An 18595-nucleotide genomic window follows, 5' to 3' on the forward strand; every position below is an offset into this window, starting at 1 on the left:
AGATGTGCAGGGATTCTCCGAGGGAAAAAGAAATTCTGTACTGAGGAGCTTCTAGAAGGCTTTGAAGCCTGGGGAGGAGTTTACAGAAAGCGTTGTGATAAAATCATCCAAGTGAAGGTGGTCAAGCCCATGCCAGGGGTAGGTTATTTTCCACCTCCTGACTAAGCAGGGAACGTTTCTCTGCTACAAGAAGTTACAACAGGGGTCAAGACCATTTGTCTAGTCAGGACCTCCTCCAGTAGCCAGATGTGGTGGATAGAGAAACAGCTGCCCCTCCAGTCACTGTGCCAACCTAACTCAGAGCCTCTCAGACCCAGGGAGCCAGGAGGGGTAGTAGGGGAGAGCAGGACCTGGGTAGTGCCCCTTGGTCCCGGGTAGAGCGGAGTAACTTGAGCCAGCCTCACTGAGTTCATCAGGGTTGGGGAAATACAGGGAGGCTCCTGGGAAGACTTTCAGCACCAGGAGGTGGAGGCTCAGAGAGCGACTAAGGACTGTGGAGAGCTAATTAAGTTATCGAGTCCTACCCACTATCCACGCCACTGTACCCAACCTTGATCTGTGGGGGAAGCGATTGGTTCTAGTAGTTAGAGAACTCTCTCCATGCTGTGAGTCCTTGCTTCTGTTTGACTTTGTAATCTTTTGTGAACTTCTACGATAACCCGACACTTGTGATGGGCTTTCGGAGTGCGACACAGGCCACTAATCATTATGGTGGGGAGGTCGAGGCCTTTGCATTGTGGTATGTCTCGATTACTATCTGGGGGAAAAGCGTTGTCACATAGATGGCAGAATGCTGAGCTCTGAGTGTTTTTACAGATTTGGAAACCCCTTTGAGACACGTGACTGCCCCAGGAGGAGCAAAAGGGTGACAGGGCCAGGTGCAGCCGTGACATTCTTGGGAACTTTATAGTTTGAGTAAGGCACAGATGCTACCCACCAAGGTGATTGTGAAAAAGTACCATAACCTGGGTCTGTGAATGTTAACGATTAATGGGAGTGGGGGACAGGTGTTCCCTGAAGTCATAAGGTGGTTGGTTAGTTGTTGGGAGACAGGGTCTCACTATGTAGCCTTGGCTAGCCCAGAACTTGCTGTGTAGACCAGGCTGGCCTCTAACTCACAGAAATCCACCTGCCTCTGCCTTAGAAGTACAGTGTATGCCACCATGGCCAGCCCATAAAGTTGATTGAGAACTTCAATAGTGCCAGCCATGGGTTCCTAGCAGTTGTTGGCCGAAGAGGCCCTGGAGGCCCCCAAAGACAACAGCCATTGCCACAGTTGCTGGCTTTGTTTTAGAACCGAATGGTAAGACCTAGGGATGAAGATCCTTTACACCCTGGTTGTAGATGTGCAGAAATAAAGCTAGACTCAGCTGGGAGTGTCTCCTCCCTGCGAGCTAGCCTGTGGTCATTACCTTAAAATTTAAAAGGTGGAACGGGTTCCCAGAGAGTACCCTGGTGGTGGCGCTCTCTCACTAGTTCTGGCTCCAACTAGCGCATCTCAGAGGCTCCACGCTGCCCCCATCTACTTTCTGACCTGCCGTCTGAGAGCCATTCCACACAGCACCCTGTCAGGCCACCCCAGCTCTCACTCACAGCTCTCTGGGCTGGTTTCCACCATGCCAGGCATACACATCCCAATTCCGTGGCAGGCCCGGTACATACTGCCACCATACACTCTGTTGAATTCAATTAAGTCGACACATGAAAGAACAATATTCTCTGATCCAGTTGATATATAATTTGCCCATCTAGACAACACAAAACCCTGTACACATCCATCCGTTAAAAATACTCATAACAACCTGTAATATGTGCAGAGAGGAATCCTAACATCTGCCGCCATGTTCTCTCAACTGCCTACCACCTCCTCTCCTAAAAACTTCTCCTGCCCATCCTTCCTTCTTGTCCAATGACAGGCCTCGTTCTACCCTGTACTTGCTCTCACCTGCATAATGACATCAACACATATGTGGGGTCAGAAGTTACTAAGGATCCTGGGGAGGATTAAGACTAAAAGTCCTGCTTAGTTGTGGACCCTGCGTGCTTCACAAATGTGCAGCTAGTTCAATAGCCACCCAGGTAGTGTGAATAAAACTTTCTAAGCCTGGTGTGGTGGTGCATGCCTTTAATCCCGGCACTCAGAAGGCAGAGACAGGTGAATGTGAGTTTCATGCCTGGCTGGTCTGCATAGAGAATTCCAAGACAACAGGGCTACTACGTACAGAGACAAAAACAAACAACTCCCCCCAACTTTTTTTTTTTTTTTTTTTTTTTTTTGGAGCTGGGGACCGAACCCAGGGCCTTGCGCTTCCTAGGCAAGCGCTCTACCACTGAGCTAAATCCCCAACCCCCCCAACTTTTTGAATGTACTTAATGCCCTCCCAAAGGAGGAGATTCACTTCTGGTACTGGGAACTTAGACAAAAACCTTTCACCAGGGAAGTCATAGGCTCCGATGAAGGACCAGCTGGCATTGGGGTATTAAATGATGTGGCCGAAAAAGTACTTCTCCACATCTGTGATTATCATCAAAGCCGGACTTGCTGACTGCTGACCTTCCCCTCTGGCCAAGCAGGTTGGGAGGATCGTGGGGACCCCATCTGAGTATCCGACCACTCCTCCCAACAAGCTGTATGCAGTTCACCTGCATGTGACCTGGGGGCTCTGGCTAGGGCTAGAGGATCTAAGTGAGTGAACAGTCAGAGGAAAGGACTCCATCCACACATCCACAGGGACTCATCTAGTGGAACAGTACCTTAGTTTGTGTGAAGTGGGATAAATGTTGCTTTTGCCTCAAGAATTGTAGCAATGGAAAATGACGGGGGAGGGGAGGAGCCTGAGATAGGAGCTGGTGAGGCCGGAGAGAACTCTGATCAGGTAGGAGATGGTGTCCCCAGAGTGAGGTCCCAGTGTTACTCATTTTGGGGAATCAGTGGGAAGTTTCACGTCACACGATTTCGTTCAACACAGCATGTAAGCCAGAGAGCATGGAGGAGACAGGTGTCTTAAATTAAGGGCTGTCACGTGGCATAGGGGTGGGGATGGATCAGCAGTTTAAGAGCACTTGTTCTCTCACAGAGGACCTGGGTTCCATTTTCATCATCCACACGGTGGCTTACAATTACCTGTAACTCAGGCCAGTTGGTTGGTGGCGCAAGTCTTTAATCCCAGCACTTGAAAGGCGGAGACAAGAGAATGTCTGTGAGTTCAAGGGTTCAAGGCCAGCCTGGTCTACAGGGCTCGTTCCAGGACAGCTAAAACTACACAGAGAGACCCTGTCCTGAAAAACAAAACAAAATCTGCAGCTCTAATTCCGGGGAACCCAATGCCCCACGGGATCTGACCTCCATGGGGACCAGGCGCACATCTGGTGCACAGACACGCAAGCAAAACATTCATACACACGAAGGGAAAAAGAGCTGTCACAACAGACTTAACTCTGTCCCAAAGAGAGCTGCAGGGGTATGTGTCCTGATTTATTCAGGATATGGGATCTGGCCTTCTAGCATGACCACTGTATTTAAGGGGCAGGAGTGTGTTCTAATCCGGCCTCAGGTACAGCAAGGCTGTGTTTTAAATGCCTTGAGGATCCTTTATCCTCCCTCAGTTCCTTCTCTTTCTGTCTTTCCCCCAGGTCTTCAGCCAGGCTAGGCCCTGTCCTCTACTGCTACACTACATTCCCACTTCAGAGATAAAAATATAAAACTCGGGGCTGGAGAGATGGCTCAGAGGTTAAGAGCACTGACTGCTCTTCCAAAGGTCCTGAGTTCAATTCCCAGCAACCACATGGTGGCTCACAACCATCTATAATGAGATTTGGTGCCCTCTTCTGGCTTGTAGGCACATATGCAAGTAGAGCATTGTATATATAATAAATAAATGTCTTTAAAAATAAAAAATATATATATAAAACTCAGAAACAAGGATAAACCCCAGGGTTTCCACGTGTTCTGTAACTGAACTGTTTTTGTCTGGTGTTCTCTTTAATTCTGACATTGAATTTTGTGTGGCTCTTTATAAGAAAAAAAAATGTTATGTATGTCTGTCTAATGCTATGTGCATGGTGTGTCCCTGGAAGCCGGCGGGGAGAGAGGGCATTGGATCCCCGAAGCTGGAGTTCTATGCGTGATGTCTCTGTTTTAATCCCTAAGCCGTCTCTCCAGTCCCAGCAGTTCTAGACACGGAGAAGCTGGCTATCTGATTAACTCAGCAGACACTGGATGTTCTGGGCTGGGCTGCAGGGGTGTGGACTGCTTACCTCAGCAACCATGTACTATGCCTGGATGTTCCACTCCCGTCGCAGCAGCCTGGAAACTTGTGTTCCATGAAGTTCAGCCAGGGAGCTATACTTAGCCCCGTGGGTGCGGCCAGGGGTAGCTGCTCTGAGTATAGTTAGTAACAAGTGGGCTATTTCAAGCATCTGGAGAACCCCCTAGAATATTCCGGGCCAAAATGCTATTTATACAATCCACCGAGCTTCTGGAAGCAAACACTATAACCTTCGTGTCCCTTTGGCTTTCTGAAGTGGCTTCTTTAAGCAGGCCATGGGGAGAGAGACTGGGTCATCCAAAGTGTCCGTCAGGCACCTGCTTCCAGAAAGAGGGGATGTTCTTTGCCTTCAACCTTGACTGGAAGACCAGTGGAGGCCCTGAGACCCTAGATATTCTCCCTGCAGGTACTGTCCTGTGAGCAGGGAAGACGGCTTCCAGATGGGATGGGTTATAGATCTCATCCTGAATGTTAACTGAGCTCGCAGATCCCTGCTTCCCACAGACACCACAGGGCTGACACTTAACCCGTTTTCCCACTCTCCTGGGCCCCTTGTCCCTGTTTGTCTCCTGCTCCCATTTTGGAGAGAGGTTCTAACAAAAGGCCTACAAGTTTTCTCAAAAGTTCTTCCTTAGGAGGGGAAGTGGGACTTTCAAGAGTGATTCCGTAGACGGGCAGGCAAGGAAGGCAAACAACCCCAGAGAAAAGGCTGCCTAAGCACATTGGGGCACCCCCCTTCCTGACCCTCTTTCTGCATGTCAGGGACTGGGCCCAGAAATTAATCGAGAAGCCACCCCCCCCAGTTCCTTTGCTGTGCCAGGCTGGCTGGGAAGGCGCAGGTGTCTGCAGGCAGGGCTGCTCAGCTGCTGCCGCCTGACTTCAGCCTGGCCTGCAGAGTGTACCGCGTCCTCTGTTCCTTCCGTATCAGTTCCCTGGCAGGTACCCTCCTCCCGCTTCTCTGCCAACCCCCACCCTCCGCTACCTCAGCCCTCCACCAGCCCAGATATAAATACAAGAGTATTTTCCATGGGCTGGAACCAAAGGGGGGGAAACATTCCACTTTATTTTGGGCTGTGAGATTCCCTGCTTCATACCCGACAGGTGTGACAGCCCCATTTAGACATGGGGAACCAGGAATAGAACACAATCTATAATATAGCTTCCTTTGGGCATCTGGATGCTATTTTAAAAGAACATTCCCATGAGAAACCTAGGCTCATGTTAGTTGGGGTTCTGAGGGCCCCTCTGACAGGGAAATTTTGACCTGCTTGCAAAAGGACCAGACATTTGGGGACAAGATACCTTCCTTTGCTTTGACAGAAAGATGAAGAGAAGGTGGGGGAGGGAAGGAGCTTCTTACCTAAAACCTTTGAAGTTATTTCCAATACCTGACTACCCCATGACCTTGTATAGATTTCAAAAAGGAATCATCAGATCTCCCCGACCCTGTCCCACCTCGCTCTAAGAGTGAGGACGAGGTAAAGTGATTTCTCAAGCCATATGTTTGGGCTGAACAGCAGTCCCCACCCCAGATCCGTGTCATGATCCTAACCCGTTGCAGACCTTTAGAAGTGAGCCTTTGCAGCTGCTAAGATAAGGTCCTGTGAAGACACACAGTGTGACAGCAGAGACAGAAACTCCTACTAGGACAGCATCCACATCCCGCTTTGGCAGTCACTTTGAGCTGGGACTTCTGGATACCAGAACTTTAGAGGGTACCCCTGAGCCCACTCCGTGTCTCCCGTGCAGGGGGGGCAGAGGTCTCGGGTGGGGAACATGAGTGTGTCTGCCTCAAGTGTGTCCCTCTACCAGCCAGCATAGGTCTGGTGCTGTCAGTCAGTAGCCTTGTCCCTCACAGTAGTGGGGTACAGTGTTTATCCGATTGTACTCACCCCTGGTCTAGGAGCCCAATCTCAAGGTCAAGTTTCTAAGCCAAGTTATGTCGCTCATGCCTGTAACCCAGCACTTAGGAGGCTGAGGCAGAAAGACTGCAGTGCGCTCAAGGCCAGCGTGGCCTACAGACTGAGACCATCTCCAAGCAAATAGGTTGAGCTTTCTCTGGGAGGTCCCGAAGGCCAGCAGACCACAGCTAGATGCCCACTACCAATCTAGCCTGAAGCAGCTGCAAACCAGATGAGCTTTCCTGGATGCTGGCTTTCTCACATGAGGGGTTAGCAGGCTCCTGGAAAGCTCAGAAGAAGGTGGGAACCATCGTGGGCCTAGACAAAGGTGGCTGACTCGTGTCCCTTGTTCTGGGCCAGAAATGGAGCGGCTGATAGACTGTTACCTAAAAATATGTCACGAATCCTCTCTGCTGGGTTCTGTGGGTCTCCTTTCTCTGCCCGAATGCCAACTACAGTCAGTGAGATATACTGGAAGAACCAAGCCCTGCTCTCTGCTGGCTTGAGACGCTACTCAGCTGCCATAGCCACCCTACCAGTTCTCAACCTTGGTCCCAACCGAGCGTCCTTCATGGACCCTTAACCCTGCTGCTAGTGTAGCCCTGGCAACAGTCCACCAAGTCACTGCATGCAGCTTCTCTTCCCTCAAAGGCCACAGGCTCACCTGAGATGCTCTGACACAATGCCCTCTGTCTCCTGTCTGCTCCGTGCCCAGGAGAGTCCAAGTCATCCCCAATCCTGTTGCCCTGGAGAATTCTGCCTCCTCCATAGATCCAGGGGCTTGGTAAAGACTCAAGACAGGAGGCCCGAGTGCGGATGTTCTTTATTACCCACAGCTGCTCTCCTGAGACGTTAACCAGCCATCGAGGCCAGCTCCAAGCCGGACAACAAGTGCTGAGGACAGGTGAGGTGGTACCTGGCTTCAACCTAATCCCCCCCTGGCCCTGCCTCATCTTACGGGGAGGAGCCAGGGTGTATGTGTGCTTGTGTATATACACACATATGTGTACAGAAAGGGCAGGAGGAAATGTGTCTTCAACCCCAAGGCAAAGGCACTGAGACTGGCTGAGAGGTAGCTGTGTTTTCCAAGGTTATACACACACTGTGCTCTCAAGTAAAAACCATCATTTCAAGTTGCGCACAAAGGCACCCAGGTGGCCAGGTTCATTGGCGTCATGGTGGTTTCTGCCCAGTGTTAGCTAATTTCCCAATAGATGCTCCTTTTTGAAACAGGTCCAGCAGACAGGCAGAACTGAAAACGGGAACAGTTGGTTCTTATTTTGGTGAGACTTGTGGTGATAAGTCTCTTCTGAACACAGGCCTCAGGGAAAGCTGCCCGAAGGCCCCACTCGGCTTTGCTCTGGCAGGACACAAGCAACAGTGACCTGGGCCCTGTCCTGGGTGACAGCACCACTGAGAGTATTGTCAGGCTTGGCCCATCCACCCTGCTGTGTCCCCTTAGGGGCCAGGACAGCAGCCGGCATCCTCGTGCCTCACCAAGAGAGACATTCGGGAGAAGGCCTTGGGGCACAAGGCGCACCTGTACTTCTTGGTACCAGCGTGAGTCTGCAGATGAGCCCTCAGGTTGGAGCGGTCAGCAAAGGCCCTGCTGCAGTGAGAACAGGTATAAGGCTTCTCACCTGTGGGAGGAAGAAAGGCGGTCAGGTGAGTGGACACCGCTAGGACAAGTCCACGGATGGTGGCCAAAGGTGAAATGTCACCATTGGCCAATAAGTAACTTGCCCTTGTCCTCACCACAGCCCAAGCACCCAAGGTCAGAGCCCTTTGGACAGTCAGACAGTCACTCAGGGCAGGATCAGAGGATCTTCTGAGGCAAAGGCAGTGTGGCCGCTATGTCTCTGCCAATGCCGAGGTGCTCAGTTCCTACCATGAGAAGTAGCAGGAGCCCTCCCACCCCCCAAGACCCCCCTACCCCCAACCCCCACCCCCAGTAGCGCTTCCTGGTCACTGGCAGGTGTAATACTGAACCACTGTGAAGGCCGAACTGGATGGAGTAAGCTATACTCCTAGACACAGGCACCATCTCCAATCAGCGCCACCAAGGGTTGGAACAGAATCTTTCTGCAAAGACCTTGGCTTCCAGGACAACCCTCCCAAGTGGAAGGGAAGGGGGCCATTGAGAATTGTCTGTCTGGTTCTTCAGCCCGCAAGAGGCACTTGTACCCTAACTGGTCACAGTTCTCCAAGGCCAGAGTCTGCCCTTCTTGTGGGAGTTTCCACAGTGACCACGCTTCCCCGCCTTCACAGACCTCCCTGGCCCTGAAGCCACAAGACGTGGGCAGACAGGCTCCGAAGAAGCCCTGCAGTTCTCAGTGTTGTCCTTCAGAGACTCCTGCTTCCTTAGCTCCCTTCCAACCCTACGCAGAAATCGGGCCTTTGCAAAGATAACAGTTAAGATGAGGCCACCTGGGTGAATCCTAACTATGACTTACAGGGGTCTCCCTCCCCTTGCAGCAGAGATACACACGGGGGAGAAGGCATTAGAGAGGCAGAGGCAGATACACAGATGTGGCCATTTGCCAGTGAGTAGGGCGGCTGCCAGGAGACCAGAGAGGCAAGAAGTGTTATTCCCTACAGCCTTCCCAGAGAATGTGGCCTGGCCATGCCTCAAGTTCAGGTTTCTGGCCTCAGGACCTTGAGGAGACATGCCTATGCTCTCTACCTGTGGGGATGTGTGTCAGCAGCTGCAGGAGGTGCAAGGACCCTGCTGAGGAGGAGATCAGCCCCTCCCCCAACCTGGATCCTATCCCGGGATTGCAGCCTTGCCCCTCCTACCTGTATGGGTGCGGATGTGGCCCTGGAGCAGCCAGGGCCTGGAGAAGGCCTTGCCACACACCTTACAGATGCAGGGCAACGTGTGGGTGCGGATATGCATCTTGAGGGCACCCAGGCTGGCATACTCCTTGTCACAGTACCTGCAGGTGAAGGCACACCCAGTCGGCAGGTGGCAGTGCAGCTGCTGGTGCCTGGCCAGGCCAGCCAGAGTCTGATATGGCCGATGGCAGTGGATGCATTCAAAACTACCTGGGACCCGAGAGGTTCCCTCAGCCCTGAGGTGTTCATCTAGAGCTCCGTCTGGGCCCAGGATTGGGGGCCATCGTGTGGGCAGCACCAACAGCGGGGACAGATTGAAGCTGTCTTTGACAGTCACACTGGGGGCCTGGCCAGTCCGAGGGCCCACCAAGCCGGTTTCCTGGGGTTCTGGTCCAGAGGTTCCCAGAGTTTCTCCATGATGGGGCAGAAGAGGCAGGGAGACGCAGGCAATGGCCGAGGTACTGTCCCAAGGCTGCGGAGGGTCACTGGGATCGGAAGAGGCCTCCTTATCTGACAGGTGGCGGGATCCCACCAGCTCCTCACAGGCAGAGCAGGAACCATTAGCTTCTAGAAGGGCAGAGGGGAGAGACAACACAGAGTGAGGGGTGAGGTTCCAAGACCTGGGCTTTCAAATGTCTGCTCACTTATCTGACCGCAGTCTGGCCTGGCTTATGGGACATCAGCGGCCAGCGGGAAGCCAGAGGTATGGATGCCTACCCTGAACCAGTCACATGTGCAGCAGCCAGAGTTCTCACCTTCCTCCACTGTTCTGGGCCACAGAGGTGGGGAGGGGAGGGAAGGGCTGCAGAATGCACGAACTAGACACGTCCAGTCACTAGAAGGCGACCTGAACTTGTTTAAAATGAGGAAAGCATCTTCCAGGACCCCCGATGCTCAGAAACATAAACATAAACATACAGCAGGCTCATGAGTAGATACCTGCAAACCTAGCATTCGGGAGTCTTAAGTCTGGGCCACTTCAAATCTGAGCTAGCCTGGGCTTCATATGGAGACCTCAAGAGTCAGCTCCTCACAGGACTCCTAGCTCTAAGTATGGACAGCTTGTCTAAGGAGCCCCAGTCTCACTTCTGGACAGCGGGTAGCAGCTGGGGCTAGCATTCCTGGGCTCCCACGCAGACATATGCTCTCAGAACAAAAAGAACCTGGTAAAACCAGCCAGCCACCCCCAGAGCAGTCAGCCTCTGCTCACCGCAGGGTCACCCTTGTGGCGTCTCCTTGAGTGTGTCATGATGTGCTGTGCTCGGACACACCCCTGGCCACTCCACAGCACACACTTGCTACCCTGTTCTCATGCATGAACACGCCCAGCCAGGCAGGTGGCTGCAGCTTGTGGCTGCATCAGATCCAGTCCTGGCTTTGTGTCCCCTTTGGCTGTGGCTCCTGTATTTGTGGCCAGAATTTCATGTGTTTAATAAAAAAAAAAAAAAATGCTGGTATCCCTCCCGACACATGCACAAGAGAACAGGCTGCAGATACGAGACAAATTCCGGGTTCTCCCAAAGACAGAAGCACCAATCAGCCCTCCATCCGTTCCTCCATCCGTTTCCTCTTCCACACGCGCTGAGACAGACCTCTACCCCTGTGTCTACCTTGATGCCAAGGCGTTGGGTAGAAATGGTTGTTCACAGGTTGGGAGGGAATATGCCCAAATGAAATGTTTGATTAGAAACTAGCCTAGGTACAAAGAAAGTTCACAGCTCCACTATGGAAAAAGTCTCATGGCGCAATTTAAAAATAGCGGAAAAGGGTAGGAGCACAGCTTGGCTGGTGGAGCGCTTGCAGCCAAGCCTGCCCACCTGAGTTTTATATCCCCAGCCCATAAGATGAAGGGAAAGCTACTTGCATATTCTCATTCTCTCTCTCTCTCTCTCTCTCTCTCTCTCTCTCTCTCTCTCTCTCTCACACACACACACACACACACACACTCCGTGATGCATGTGTCTGCTCTGCACCCACTCACAAAAAATAAAGTTTCCCTAATTAAAAAAGACTAACCTTAGGGTCAGGGATTTAGCTCAGTGGTAGAGCACTTGCCTAGCAAGTGCAAGGCCCTGGGTTCGGTCCTCAGCTCCAAGGGGAAAAAAAAATCCTACAGTAAACATGTCTGTAAGATTCTCATGAATGAATAAAATTCATATCCTCGCATGACCTGGAAGTGGTTGATTTCTTTCCCAGCGCTGTTAGTATCAGAATTAAAGCACAGTAAAACACCCTTTGTTTAAAAAAAAAAAAAAAAGAGAGAGAGACTAACGTTTTAAAAAGCACCTACAGGTAGGTGGGCAATGTGCTCACAAGAAAATGCCCAACGTTAGACACTGGAAAATGCAAATTAAAACCAACGTCAAGGGCTGGAGAGATGGCTCAGCGGTTAAGAGCACTGGCTGCTCTTCCAGAGGTCCTGAGTTCAATTCCCAGCAACCACATGGTGGCTCACAACCATCTGTTATGGGATTCCATGCCTCCTCTGGTGTGTCTGAAGACAGCTACAATGTATCCTATACCTGAAATAAATAAATAATTCTTAAAAAAAAAAAAAAACAAAAACCAACGTCAAGGCACCTCGTCATACTGCAAGGATGGCTAGAACTTGCAAGAAGAGACAGGTGCTGGTGAGGATGTGGAGAACCAGGAAGTTAACTCCTTTACTTTCTCCCTGAGTTCTTCGACACGTTGTTCCTGATTAGCCAGCCAGCATGTCATTCTCTGGATTGGAGGAGGAGTGAGCAGAACAGCCAAGAGACTGTGTCAGCAGCGTTCTGGACAACAGAATGTGTCCACCGTCTTGGGGAGATTCTCTGAGGTCCTGTCTGCAGGAAAAGTCTCCACTTCTGCCACCAAGGTTCTGTTGTCCACTCCACAGGCAGAGGGAAAGGGACCTCATGCCAGGTGGGGAGCGGCCATGGCTTCTGCAAGTGCCTTTCCTATGTTCTCTTGCATTTTTGTGATTTCTGAAGCTCTGGTTCAGGGGAGATGAGAGTCTCATGCCCTGTGGCTCAAGGAATCCCTAAGGCCCCAGAGGGAGGGAGAGGGAACCCCAGATCTCAGCACCTCAGGTATACTCCAGGGTGACACCCTAACAGGAAGAGAGAGTCACTGGAACCATGGGGGCCTGGGAAAGCCAAGAAGGAATGCTAAAGGCCACCAAGACTACTCTGGGCAACCTCCTGTCCCCAACAGGGCCCTGCAGGGCACCCGGTTTGCCCATTGAAGCGGTAAGCTGGCGTGCGCTGCAGAAGTGCAGCCTAAGGTTTTAAACGTGTAAAACTATGGCCTAGGGCCAGAGGCATGGTTCAGCGGTGAGAGTCCATCCTCTGTTCAAGAAGGGAAATAAAACTACACTCACTGTAAGTACAGCTTTCCACCCCTTCTGTAAGGAGACCCACCACCCAGCTGAACGAAAAGTCTCACCACACTTGCGTAGCTTCTGAAGAGAACATTGCCCGTGGTGACTCATTAAATTGAATTCAAAATGCACAACCACCACCACCCCAACCCCCGCCAGAGCAGGGTCCTAGATAGCACCCCCTGGTGGCAGTGTAGGTGATGGGGCCTGATCTGTAGAATTCCCACCAACTGGGGCTCTGGGTTGGACTCACTATGTGAGGGGTGCGGGCCTCAGCTCTGACATTCAAGGTGTCCCTAGGCACTGGGCAATCCCCCAGTAGGTCTGTCTCCAAAAAGCTGCCCACCTGAGTGGGGATAGTCCTGACCTACTGCAGCAGGCTGGCTCTAAAGATTAAGGGTTCTCTTCTCAGGTGCTCAGACCTAAAACCCCTGAGCCTAGCAGGAATGGTGGACGCCCGAGCCTGTGCGTGGAGGTCACTGCACCAGGAGAGAGAGAGAGCAAGGGGGCTTCTGGGAAGAGGGAAGACCGCCAGAGGTTGCTTGCTTCATCAGTGAGCTCACCCACGAGGCAGGATGCTCTGGGGGAGTCCTGCCTTTTCTCACCAGCCACCATCTGCGGGCAGGACAAGTTTCCTGGCGTTGTGGTCAGTGAGGCCTTCCTTGGGTGGGTGTATACAGCTCCTGGGACATATTTTAAGTTTGGACCTTTCCAGGTCTGCACGGAGAGATCCTCGGGGTCTGCTTAGCTGAAGCTGTAGTGTTAGCAGTCTACAGGGAGAGCTCTAGGGAGACTTGGGGCTCAGGAAACTTTTCCAAGTGGGGAGCCCAAGGCATGCCAGAGTCTTCAGAAGCAGAGATGTTAGTTGCCCTAGGCACATCCCTCTTGGAGCCCCAGTCTTAGGCCAGAAGGGAACCTCATCCCCTGCTGAAATGGAAAACTCTGTCCCCTTCCCCTCTCACCTGGGGCAGGTGGGAACCCAGCTCCCAAGGACTTCCCAGCAGCCTCGAGCCCCGAAGCATTAAGTGCTGGGGGGCAGAGGCCCGGCCAACCCCTACCTCTCAGTGTCTCCAGTTTCCCGTAGTTGGGGACCCTGTGACTGGAGTGCGTTTTCACCAGGAAGGAACGCGGCATTGTCCCCTCCCGAGAGCAGGCAGAGTCTAGAGCCTGCGGCGGGACACCGAGTGTAGTAGCGTCTGGCGGCGCCCGCGGGCAGCGCAGCCGGCAGGTGCGAGAAGGGTCAGGGTCATTAGCATAGCGCACCACCTCGGCCAACCAGCGCGGAGCACGGCGGGGCGGGGCCGCGAAGCCACGCCCAGGACAGGTGCGCGGGCCGGGAACCCGCCGCGTGGTCGGCGGTGTCTGCCCCACGGGACTCGGCTGGCCCGCGTCATGGTCACGCACCGACCCCGCGGGGTCTTGGCCATCGACCTGCCCTGGATGAAAGAGCAGAGTTCAGGGTTGGGTGACAGGGGCCAGCCAGCTTGGATAAGCCTAGGCCCTATCCTCTCCAGCATCCTTTGTAATCCATGCCCCGGAGAGCCGAAGCAGCCCGGTCAGGTTCTCCGTGTGAATGTTTAGGACTTTAGAGTCAGGTGGGACAGTCTCTGGGGTAGGTGGACATAGCACCGACTGGGTATGTCTGTGACTGAGTAGCAGGGCCCTGTGGCTAGAACTCAGCTTTACCCTCTAACCCCATGTTCCTTGGCGTGTGTGGGCTGAGGTGGGAAGGGAAGGTGAGTCTGCAGCGTAGGAGACAGTGGGGTGAAGGGGGCTGAGTCACCCTGGCGTTCGTGTTCACGGTTGCAGGGCACGGTAGCTGGTGTCATTCCGTTTCTAGGAGAAAAACCAAGGTTCTGAGAGTTCTGTGGTCAACAGAACTGGGACTAACTCACCCTCCTTGGCTGGTCAGAAGTGTAAGAGTGTGGAAATAGGGCATCTGTGGGAAGGCTCTCTGAGGAGACAGTCCTGCTGGCTGCCCATTCCCCTGTTCCTTGGATCTATAAGGTACCAACTGTAGCCTTTTGTAACCTCTCCCGTCCCAGGCACAGACAGAGTGGATCCAGCTCTTACCTGCCTTATCCTTCCTGCCCACCCACACAATGTGTAGCCTGTCTCCTAACACCCCTAATGAGAGATGATCTGGCATACCAGAGGGGAATCTCTTTGAGGCAGGGCCAATAGGCTTCCGGCATTCACAAGCCATTACAAGCCATTACCCTGAAGGAAATTGGAGATTCTCTGGACCCCCTCACCTTGCTGCTGTGCAAACTCATTCTTCTGCTGTGACTCACAGTTCCAAACAGCAGGCCCCAAGCAGCCCCAGGAAGAGGGAGTACTTGTCTCCGGGACTAGTGTTTAAAATTCTAAGCCCACTGCAGCAGGAAGCCTCCCCCCACAGAAGAAGGGCTTGCCCCAGCCAACAAAAGCCTCTTCAGGGCTTTTCCTAAAGACGCTGAGACAAGCTGTTTGGATCCCTGCGCCTTGTCTGCTGCCTACGTGCTATGCTGCTCATTAACCTCCTTCAGCAGAAGTACAGGTTTGGAAACCAACTCACAGGTTTCGTGCGGGGCCCCACGCAGATCTCAGCCACCCCCAGAGGCACCGGAGGAGCAGGCCACAGGAAAACAGCAGCTGTGACAGAAGCGAGGCAGACACTCACCCTGTACCACAGTAACAAGTAACTCTACATGCTACCTCACTGGGGGTTCCACCCACAAGAAGAAGATATAGTTTGTTTATGCCTTAGTCCCTAATATATTGCTAATTGATGGTGTCATGGGTTAGATTGTGTCTATTCAATGTATATAATTGTGTCATTTAATTCTGTCTTGACCGATGTTGCTGATTCAAGAGGAGGCCATTCGGATGGGCTCTAATCCACTGATTAATGTCCTAACAGAGAAGGCAATGGGAATTTGGTGTGCATAGAGGTGGCTGGAGAGTCCGGAGAGAGGCTTAAGGTCTGAGTGGTCAGCAACGAGGGGGTCCCTGTCCCCCAGCTTTGACATACCTCCATGCTGGCCTTCTGGCCTCCAGACCTGTTTCTGGTGTTCTCTCTGAGAAACACTCTGGGGTGCGCCATTCCAGAGGCCCATGATGCTTGCACAGGTGATATCCTGAAAACATTGGAGCAGCAGGCTGGAGCTGCCCTGTAGAAACACAGCAGACGTGTGGATGAACCCATCACAGCCTTCAGCTCCCCGGCGCATGGCTGAGAGCTCATGGGGCACACTGCTGTCACTGCTCCTGCACTCATCCTCCCAAGGTTCAACCTTCCCACTTCCTTGGGCCGACACTGAGAGCAAGGGCCGTTGGAGAGGGTCTTTGATCTATGGAAGACATTTTTGCTATCAAGAGATTTCAGTTGGAAATAGCTTTTGGCCTTTGTAGGGAGTCCTTGAACTGCTCTGGGCCATGACACCTATCATGTGTAGATGAAGCCTTTTTCTCCAGTGGTTTGAGTGTCCCCAAAGAGGGCAGAGAGGGCTGACATCTTAGAGAACGGGGCCCAACAGGAGGACAGACTGTGTTACTGTCCCTCACCCAGGCCTGGCCCACCCCAGTATTTCTTTTTTTTTTTTTTTTCCTTTTCTTTTTTTCAGAGCTGGGGACCGAACCCAGGGCCTTGCACTTGCTAGGCAAGTGCTCTACCACTGGGCCAAATCCCCAACCCCCACCCCAGTATTTCAAATACAGGAAAAGTTTCTCAACTTCCTCCTGACATCAGATCGTCAGCTGAGTTTCTGGGTCCTCTGCAGTCGGCCTTGGTTTCCAGGCGAGCTGGGTAGGAAGGCTCCACTCTGTACCCTGCCCCCCATACAAGCCTGAAATAGGGCCTCCAAAATCCCTTCGTCTGATGGGAACAAGGCCTCGTGAGCTCAAATTGGGAGAGGAGGGATTCCTGCACTAAGCAGGGGATACCACATACCACACACATTGCGCAAAGGATTCTGGGAAGGCAAACCTCCTGCAGCTGGGTAGGGTGGTGGATGGATGAAGTGTGGCTAGGCACTGGTTGGTTGGTTCAGAAGTGAGGCTCTGAGGCATACAGTGCTAAAGACTTAAAATCACACACAGTCGGTTCTGGTGCTGCGGGGAGCACATAGATGCCTAAGACCCAGGGATCACTGGCCAGTTCCTCAGAGGCCCAAGGCTGAAGACCACCTTGCTCTGACTTTTGCCTCTGGTTGGCCACATGACCCTTTCCTAAGAAGAAGGTCCAGGAGCCCGTGACAAGAGTGCTTGCTTTCTAGGAAGCAGGGTGGTAGCTTCCGGTGCTGTTGCATAACTTGAAACTACAGGCATGTTGCCACCAGCCCAGGTTTCTGACACCTTAGATGAGGTAGGGCACGGTAGTATGGGCTGGGGGAGGATGGTTGAGTGGGAGGGAGAGTTAAAGAGTTCTAGGTGGCCTCCTGCTGTTCCTAGAGTAGTCCAAGGTGGAAAAAAAAAAAAAACCAAAAACCCTTAGCTTGCTGAACCTGCAGCCTAGAGAGGGTGAGGCACGCCTAAGGGCGGGAGTTCCATGATTGTAGACACGATGCTTTCTGCCTGGGCAGCCTGTCCCTCCCTCTGGCAAGCTTCACAAATGACTGTGTGGTAATAGGTCTGTGTGTGATACTCGCTCTCAGGGGCCACGAGTTAGCATTGCAGATCCCAGCTACTTGTCTCCAGGGAGATTATTTTTCCCCTCCAGACAATACAAGGCAACGGTTGGCTGCTTTGTGATCTAAGACTGCCTCACCTGGAAATGGGTCTGTTGACATCTGCCTTGTTCTGGGTTTCCTATTCTCGTTGACTCTGATGGCTCTCCAGCCAGTCCTGGATGTAGAGTCACCTGAAGATGTCAAGGCCAATTTGGGGGCAAGAATGAGGTGGTACTTCAGCTTGAGCGGGTGATGACCCTCAAAAGCCCAGACTCAGAGCTGAGAAGGTTGTAGGCTCTTCTGGGCACCGGAGATGTCTGTCATGTCCCATGGTAGCCTCAGGGCTTCTGTGGACAGCATCAAAGGAATCAGGAGTTCTGCAGGCCCGGAAGGAGAAGCTATGGGCTGAACTTTATCATGAAGTGGGATGTTGTGAAGATATGGACACCTAGGAAGGCGTGTGAGAATGGTAAGAAGACACCTCCTCCTTTTGCTGCTTCCCTCTCTCCACTCAGGGGACTGCTTTCCCTGGGGCAGGAAGTGGGAACCATGTCCTCAAAAAGGGCAGTGGCTAGTCATGTGGGACACAGGAAAGCGATCCCTTCCTGCCCTTTTGCTTCTGCTCCCATCGGCAGCAGGGGCAGTTAGGTGTGGCTCTTCCTCTCCTGTAGTGGCAATCATGGACTTTTGATTTCTTCAAATTACACAGAAATATTGTTAAGAGTGTGCTTGCGTTTTAATCCCAGGTGTGGGGATGTGGGCTGCCTCAGATTATCCACAGCCGCTATGATTGGCTGCGCTCTAGCAGAGGCCTGGTTTTGCCAGCTGCAGATAGTTCCTTCGAGGGTGTGAGACACTTGGAACTCTGGGAACTTTTCAGAGTGTATATAAATGCTAGGGCCTCCAAGAGTTGGTGGTTGATGACGGGGTTGGCTGAGGTTTGTAAGTCTGCTCAAAGAGGAAACAAGAGGAAAGAAACTAGATTCAGGTATCTCCCCTCTGTCCTTGTTTCTCTCCTATCTAGTGTTAAGGGGTGAAAAGGGGTGGGGAGGGATAAATGGTACGTAAACAATCCCCAACAAAGGACCAAAGACCAGTACACTCCCCCTCCCCCAGGCCTCTTGAGGGGTGAGACCAGATACCACAGTGTACAGGGGCTAATGAATCCACACTTAACTGGTGAGCTCAAAGATCTATTACTGCCTGTGCTGTCCAGGAAGCAGACCACAGCCCTGTACCCCTTGCCAAGATGTGCAATGTGACAACAGTGGACTAATGGCTTCCCAACCTTCCATTCCTCCTTCGCTTTCCCCAACCCCCACAGGTTTTCGGGTCCTGTAGTTTTGAGACTGACTGGCGTTACCCTGTGGCCTCCACGGATGCAACAGAGAACTCAGGAAGCAGGCCAAGTGCAGGGCTGCTGCTGAGGTCAGGGCCTGCTGTGACTGGCTTGGAGCTGCCTCCTGAGTTTCCTGGGCACCCAGAGATCATGCCCTCCATGTGACACGACTGTGTCACTGTGGTCAGTCATAACACAGGCCTGGGCCTGTAAGAGCACCACTTCAGCTCAGGACAGTG

The 18595-nt window shown here is 52.5% G+C and overlaps 1 protein-coding gene across 1 annotated transcript; it reads right to left on the reverse strand.

The window, feature by feature from the left end:
• Positions 1-6968: 6968 nt before the first annotated feature.
• Positions 6969-13570, reverse strand: Snai3 (snail family transcriptional repressor 3). Its single transcript, XM_032888026.1, has 3 exons — positions 13427-13570; positions 8966-9571; positions 6969-7809 (listed from the first exon to the last, which is right to left on the reverse strand). The coding sequence occupies exons 1-3, from the start codon at positions 13500-13502 to the stop codon at positions 7628-7630; spliced, it is 864 nt and encodes a 287-aa protein (XP_032743917.1). The 5' UTR covers positions 13503-13570; the 3' UTR covers positions 6969-7627.
• Between the last annotated feature and the right edge of the window lie 5025 nt (positions 13571-18595).

This window comes from Rattus rattus, chromosome 17 (genome assembly GCF_011064425.1).
Source record: "Rattus rattus isolate New Zealand chromosome 17, Rrattus_CSIRO_v1, whole genome shotgun sequence".
NCBI lineage: Eukaryota > Metazoa > Chordata > Mammalia > Rodentia > Muridae > Rattus > Rattus rattus.

Bases quoted from the DNA above. Each gene is read 5' to 3' on its own strand.
- Snai3 (XM_032888026.1), bottom strand. From the start codon at position 13,502: ATGCCGCGTTCCTTCCTGGTGAAAACGCACTCCAGTCACAGGGTCCCC. The intron at 9,572-13,426 runs GTAGGGGTTGGC...CTGCCCTTCTAG, and splicing joins GAAACTGGAGACACTGAGAG to AAGCTAATGGTTCCTGCTCT. The intron at 7,810-8,965 runs GTAGGAGGGGCA...TTCCTCCCACAG, and splicing joins CCACATCCGCACCCATACAG to GTGAGAAGCCTTATACCTGT.